The sequence below is a fragment of the Rhinopithecus roxellana genome, chromosome 3 (genome assembly GCF_007565055.1).
Source record: "Rhinopithecus roxellana isolate Shanxi Qingling chromosome 3, ASM756505v1, whole genome shotgun sequence".
In the NCBI taxonomy this organism is placed as follows: Eukaryota; Metazoa; Chordata; class Mammalia; order Primates; family Cercopithecidae; genus Rhinopithecus; species Rhinopithecus roxellana.
In genome coordinates, this window is record NC_044551.1 from 157,841,962 (window position 1) to 157,849,588 (window position 7,627).

The 7,627-nt window shown below is 40.4% G+C and overlaps 1 protein-coding gene across 1 annotated transcript; it reads left to right on the plus strand.

The window, feature by feature from the left end:
* Window positions 1-2,134: 2,134 nt before the first annotated feature.
* PCDHB7 (protocadherin beta 7) lies at window positions 2,135-4,991 on the plus strand. The gene has a single exon (XM_030927304.1). The coding sequence runs from the start codon at window positions 2,339-2,341 to the stop codon at window positions 4,724-4,726; it is 2,388 nt and encodes a 795-aa protein (XP_030783164.1). The 5' UTR covers window positions 2,135-2,338; the 3' UTR covers window positions 4,727-4,991.
* Window positions 4,992-7,627: the final 2,636 nt, after the last annotated feature.

Here is a 7,627-nt window from a genome sequence, read left to right on the forward strand (position 1 = left end):
CTCAAGAAACAGGGATTTTGAAGGATATCATTAGCAATCCTCTTAACATTGTATCATCTTTTCAATCATATGAACCTACTGGAGGATGTGGTCTAGTAATTCCACAGAGTAAACTGAAAAAAGGCAAGTTATAAAATCCCAGAACTAGCAAACACATCCAGAATAAAAGGCAAAGAATTCCAAGAACGAGAGCAAAGAAAAAATCCAGAATGATAGCTGTGCAGTAGGCATAGAAAGCAACTGCTCTATTTAAAGAAAAATTGAAGTCTCAGGAGGAATGGAAATGATTATGGGGAAAATTGTGCTGAGAGGCAATTGTATCTGTGGGATGAATAAGTGATAGGGATAAAAAAATCAATAAATGAAAAGGCAAGACAATTATTAACTTCAAGAAAAAATTGAAAAAGAAAATATAATTAATGCACAATAATGTTCCCAATATATGGTAAGTAAAAGAAAATCTGAAATACCTGAAATGTAATCTAACATAATAAGGAGTCAACTGATAATTTCTAAAATTAATTTATCAAAATACATCAGAAAACAGATTAGTGACCAAAGAGATAACTAAAACTTTTAAAATGGCTACCTCTTAGGAGGGGAACTAAGAAAAGTGAGGCGGAAAAGGGCAGAAAAGCATTGTATTTTATTATACGTCTCTTAGTGCTATTTAATTTTGGACCAAGGTCACATATTATTTTGAAAAAAAATGCATTTCAAAATATCAGTAGAGCTCTTGCAAGTCTCAACAAGAACAAAAAGGAGATAAAATGTTAAACATCACTAATAAAAATAGGGATACAATTAAAGGTAAATAACACAATGAAAACATGCCAAGAAATTTGCAAACTAGATAAAATGATTTTCAAAATAAAATGCAAGTTACTTAAAAATACAAAACCTGAACAGATTAATAACCAAAGGTAAAATGTACATGGTAGTCATAGATCTACTGCAAGTGAAGTCACCAAACCTAACCAGTTTAAAAGGCAAGTTGGAATTAAGCATGTAGAAACATATAATAATATAATTATTAAAACTATTGTATAAAATAGATAAAACATTTTCTATTTTATACAATAGAATAGATAAAATAGATAAAACACATTCTATGATGCCAGTATAACTGTTTAATACCAAAGCCATAAAAGGCAAACACACCCAAGGAAAACAACATTAACTAGAAAAATCCTAAAACCGTGTTGACACATCATATCTATTTGTGCACTAAAACAATAATACATTATGGTTAAATGCCATTTATATCAATAACTCAATAATTTAGAAACTAAAGAATAACTGCATTATTTCAACAGCTATCAAAAATCACTTCAAAATACGAAAGAATAAAAAGAAAATTTTCTTGATTCAAAAAAGGAATATTTACCCCAAATTGAGATCAGCCTTCATAGTTGAAGATGAAATGCTAGAAGCACTTCCACAAATGCAAGATTGACCTACTTGCTACTACTAATTTTAAGAGTATTCATTGGATATTGGAGATTCTAGTCACTGGAATTATAGATGAACAATAATTTCTATGTAATACTTAAAGCAGGTGAAGGACGAAGGTTGGGTTGCGGGAAGGCAGAAAGTGTTCCAAGAAATATCACGGGTAAAGAGTAAGACCTGGAAAGTGGAATAATTGTTTAATTCACAAGAAATTGGAAAAAGGTCAATTATTCTGCCATATTCACGTTATTATTGTTAAATACTTTACAAATGAATAAAATGTCCCCAACGAATATTTGTTGACTTCAAGGAGGAGGCTTCATTTTCTCATATATATTTTTATTATCCATTTTTAAAATAGGAGGTTTTCTTAGGATTTCGGTGGGGAGCCAGAGTTTAGTTGCATGCCCCTAGATTTAAGAAGACAATAAATTAATTCTTTTACAAATCCAGATTATCACAGGGGGAAACGACATCAGCTATTACTTACTAGCATTACTGTGACCGTTTGAGGATAAAGATGGAATGAAACAGCAAAGAACCCGGGGAAAAATCACTCTTGTTGCAGAATTCCTTTAATCCGCCATCTTTTTCCTCTAGTCTTCATAACGGGAATAACACCCACAAAACGCAAGGTGGCGCTGCTGGCTAAAAAGAGAGAGAAAAATATCTTCCCAAAGAAAGGATGTTACAGATTTCAGAGTAAGAAGGAAATCTGAGAAGTGTAGGAAAGGAAACGGTGGTAATAGGAATTGGGGGAAAGTAAGGATCCTTCCCCACAAACATTGGTATTATTCAGCTCATTTCAAAGGATTCGGCTGCTGCCATTTGTGAGAGCTGCTGGAGGCTAAGTGGAAGTCGTTTTGAAAGACTGATCCAAGGAGGAATGGAGGCCAGAGTAGTGTGTGCTGTGCAGAAAAGGCAAGTCCTATTTCTTTGTGTTTTTCTGGGAATGTCTTTGGCTGGCGCCGAACCGCTTCGGTATTTTGTGGCGGAGGAAACAGAGAGAGGCACCTTTCTTACCAACTTGGCGAAAGACCTAGGGTTAGGGGTAGGGGAACTGAGAGCCCGCGGAACTAGAATTGTTTCAGACCAGAACTTGCCATTTTTACTGCTCAGTCCGCTTACTGGTGATTTACTTCTAAATGAGAAATTGGACCGAGAGGAACTGTGTGGCCCCAGAGAGCCCTGTGTGCTGCCTTTCCAGTTGTTATTGGAAAAGCCTTTTCAGATTTTCCGTGCTGAACTATGGGTCAGAGACATCAATGATCACTCTCCAGTATTTCTAGACAGAGAGATTTCCTTGAAAATATTAGAAAGTACAACTCCAGGGGCGGCATTTCTCCTAGAAAGTGCACAGGATTCAGATGTTGGAACCAACAGCCTGAGTAACTACACCATCAGCCCCAATGCCTATTTCCATATTAATGTCCATGATAGTGGGGAGGGGAATATCTATCCCGAATTGGTGCTGAATCAAGTGCTGGATCGGGAAGAGATACCAGAGTTTAGTTTAACCCTCACCGCTTTAGATGGCGGCTCTCCTCCCAGATCAGGGACCGCCCTTGTACGCATCCTGGTTCTAGACATAAATGACAACGCCCCAGATTTTCTGCGGTCGCTTTACAAAGTGCAGGTGCCCGAAAATAGCCCCGTTGGTTCCATGGTTGTCTCCGTGTCAGCCAGAGATTTAGATACCGGAAGTAATGGGGAAATAGCCTATGCATTTTCTTATGCCACTGAAATAATTCTCAAAACGTTTCAAATCAATCCAACATCTGGTAATCTTCATCTTAAAGCGGAACTGGACTATGAGGCAATTCAAACTTACACATTAACTATTCAGGCCAAAGACGGCGGCGGGCTTTCTGGAAAATGCACTGTGGTGGTTGAGGTAACAGATATAAACGATAATCGACCCGAGCTGCTCCTGTCTTCACTTACTAGCCCAATTGCAGAAAACTCATCCGAGACAGTCGTGGCTGTTTTTAGGATTAGAGACAGAGATTCTGGGAACAATGGAAAGACAGCGTGCTCCATCCAGGACGATCTCCCCTTCATCCTGAAGCCATCTGTAGAGAACTTCTATACTCTGGTAACAGAGAAACCTTTGGATCGAGAGAGGAACACTGAGTACGACATTACCATCACCGTCACCGACTTGGGGACACCCAGGCTGAAAACAGAGTACAACATAACCGTGCAGGTCTCCGACGTCAATGACAACGCCCCCGCCTTCACCCAAACCTCCTACACCCTGTTCGTCCGCGAAAACAACAGCCCCGCCCTGCACATCGGCAGCGTCAGCGCCACAGATAGAGACTCAGGCACCAATGCCCAGGTCACCTACTCGCTGCTGCCGCCCCAGGATCCGCACCTGCCTCTCGCCTCCCTGGTTTCCATCAATGCGGACAACGGCCACCTGTTCGCCCTCAGGTCTCTGGACTACGAGGCCCTGCAGGCGTTCGAGTTCCGCGTGGGCGCCACAGACCGCGGCTCCCCGGCGCTGAGCAGCGAGGCGCTGGTGCGCGTGCTGGTGCTGGACGCCAACGACAACTCGCCCTTCGTGCTGTACCCGCTGCAGAACGGCTCCGCTCCCTGCACCGAGCTAGTGCCCCGGGCGGCCGAGCCGGGCTACCTGGTGACCAAGGTGGTGGCGGTGGACGGTGACTCGGGCCAGAACGCCTGGCTGTCATACCAGCTGCTCAAGGCCACGGAGCCCGGGCTGTTCGGTGTGTGGGCGCACAATGGCGAGGTGCGCACCGTCAGGCTGCTGAGAGAGCGCGACGCGGCCAAGCACAGGCTGGTGGTGCTGGTCAAGGACAATGGCGAGCCTCCGCGCTCGGCCACCGCCACGCTGCACGTGCTCCTGGTGGACGGCTTCTCCCAGCCCTATCTGCCGCTCCCGGAGGAGGCCCCGGCCCAGGCTCAGGCCGACTCGCTCACCGTCTACCTGGTGGTGGCGTTGGCCTCGGTGTCGTCGCTGTTCCTCTTGTCGATGCTCCTGTTCGTGGCGGTGCGGCTGTGCAGGAGGAGCAGGGCGGCCTCTGTGGGTCGGTGCTCGGTGCCCGAGGGTCCCTTTCCAGGACATCTGGTGGACGTGAGCCACACCGGGACCCTGTCCCAGAGCTACCAGTATGAGGTGTGTCTGACTGGAGGCTCCAGGACAAATGAGTTCAAGTTCCTGAAGCCAATTATCCCCAACCTGCTACCCCAGAGCACAGGTAGGGAAGTTGAAGAAAATCGCCCATTTCAGAATAATTTCGGTTTCTGATAAAGAATGAAAACTAAATCGGCGTCTGTGAATACATTTTTGATTAGGAACTTATTGTGAGGTGCCTGTAAGGGAATGTCTTTAGATCATTTCAAATATGTACTCTTGAAGACAAGAAATAAATTTCCATACATAGAATAGGATCCTGATTTAGTACCAAGAACCCTTCATAAAGCATGAAATGTATATGTGTAACGTTTTATGTCAAACAATTATGCTTAATATACACTCTATTAAATGTAAGTCTTGTTTAAGATATTTTAAATTGCTTTCCATTGTTTTCAATCTCTACTGAGACTTTTTGAGTTGATTAGAATGCTGTATGAGTGTACCTACCTTAGTCTCAGCATAGACTGTAGATCTTTTTAAGCATTTTTTAAAAATGCTTTTAATGCATCACACACTATTTTAACACTTTTAATCTGAGAAGCATATGAGGCATGTTATTTTAGGAATGAACAAATAGATGGTCTTAGAGAGTCAATAAGTTCACTAAGGTGCACTAATAAGTGACAAAACTGATCGTCCATCCTAGATCTGTCTGACTCTGGGTCAGTGACCCTGCTCTAATTCCATACTGTTTTCTGTCATTAGATATCACCTGGCAAGTGTCTGCCTAATTAAGGAGAAGAAGTCTTTTATCATATTTATACTGCTGTTCAATCTTTTCTATATTTAGAAATAATAATGCACATATTTATCTATGGTTTTATTTTCTTATAAACCAAAAGTCCTGTATTTCTGGGTCAATTTTCAACTATTATTACTAATGCTCTGATCTGTCCAAACTCAAGTGAAAAACAAAATTGAAAGGGCAACCTGTGCCTTCTCCTTGTCTTCAGAATATATGACTTTCATTTTACAGAAAAAGATTAATGGTCCTAAGTAGGAATATTACATAATTTTGATTGCATCATTAGTTAATTATTTTCTTCACATTGTAGATTTTCTGCCGTCACCCATACTTAACATTTGTAATACATTTTCCTGATTTGAAAGTTTGTTTTTAAAAGTTTTCTATTAATTATAGTGCACTATTGAATCAGAAAAATCTAAGATAAAGAATAGTTTTAAATGATAATATCAAAGAGAAACATAGATGTTCATTACATTTTTAGAAATTCTGGGAAGTTAAGGAAAAGCACTTTTTAAATAAAAATTTGAAACTGATTTTTATTTTTAAAATATCTAAATAATTTTTGCATGGTTGTGTTCTGAAAATATTATAATTTAGTGCTGGTAACTCTAATAAAGGTAGTATTACTGTATATCACTGGTGGGATAGAATCTAAAGGCAAAAAAAAAAAAAAAAAAACACACATCACAGCAGTAAAATCTTAATATGCTTCAGGCCGGGCGCGGTGGCTCAAGCCTGTAATCCCAGCACTTTGGGAGGCCGAGATGGGCGGATCACGAGGTCAGGAGATCGAGACCATCCTGGCTAACATGGTGAAACCCCGTCTCTACTAAAAATACAAAAAACTAGCCGGGCGACGTGGCGGGCGCCTGTAGTCCCAGCTACTCGGAAGGCTGAGGCAGGAGAATGGCGTGAACCCGGGAGGCGGAGCTTGCAGTGAGCTGAGATCCGGCCACTGCACTCCAGCCTGGGCGGCAGAGCCAGACTCCGTCTGGGGGGCGGGGAGGGGGGAATGCTTTCATGGTCTTAGGGCAAAATTATCTAATTTCTCCAACAAATAAATGGCATGAAAAACAGGAGGAGAGAAGTCTACACTAGGAAAGATATTACAAGATCCACCAATCAAATGTAATATGTGGATCTTGTCTGGATCTTGTTTCAAACATCAGCAATGACTTTGAAACACTTGGATGAGTTTTAATATAGATGGATATTAAGTAATACTAACTTAATTTTTAGGTATAATAATGGCATTGTACTTAAGGGTATTTTTAGAGTCACTTAAAGTCATTATGCATTTAAAGAAATGTATAATGAAGTATTTGTGGGTGAAAATTCAGTTTGTCTGGAATGTAAAAATGTTGGAGGTATAGAGTCAAGAATCATGGCAAAACATTGATAATAGTTGAAGCTAGTACTGAGTACTTGGAAGTTGATTTTACTCTTCTCCTTTTATGAGATATGAAAAATATCAAAATAAAAGCTTTCTAAAGTTGATGCTATTAGAAGAGAAGTGGAGGTAACAAAAAAGAACATGCTTCCCCAGAAACAAAATCACCACTGTTGTTACAGATTTTGTCTCTATTTAGACAAACTCTCCAGCCTTTCTTTGTTCGTTTACCTTCACTGTTTGACATAAATTCTCTACCTGAGATAGTCATGTTCTTGTACTATTCTATCATGTGAATTTTGAGGTGTTTTTCTAGTTATAGCAATGGATTTATGCAGAGTCACCTACCTGGTGGTATAAAATTGCCATATACCAGGTATATAGTTTATTTTTAAGGTTAATCTCTCTTTGAATCAGTTTCCTCATGTGTAAGGTGGGGAATTCACAACAGCCCTATGTGCTAGGTGCTATTATTATCCTCATTTCATAGATGAGGAAATTAAAGCAGAGAGATTAAATAATTTGTTCGAGGTAGACAGCTACTAATTATTCGTAAGGTTCATGGAAATAAAACTATAAAGATCTAAATGTTGTCCATGTTAACTACAATTATATTTGAAATTTTCTGTATATATTCTTTTTGCCAAGCTAGACTGTTACCTAAATATTTCCTTTTTGCCCAAAACTCAGTTAGCATTGTTGAAAGACTAATGTAATTTCTCCTTCGGACAGTTATCTGCTCAGTAACGTCCGGCGATATTAAAGGTGGTGTTGTACCTTACATAGTCCTAGGGTACATACAGGCAAAGTTGGGAATATTACATCTATTATCATCCCACAAAATGTAAGATCCTGTGAGGACGCGTGGTGGCGC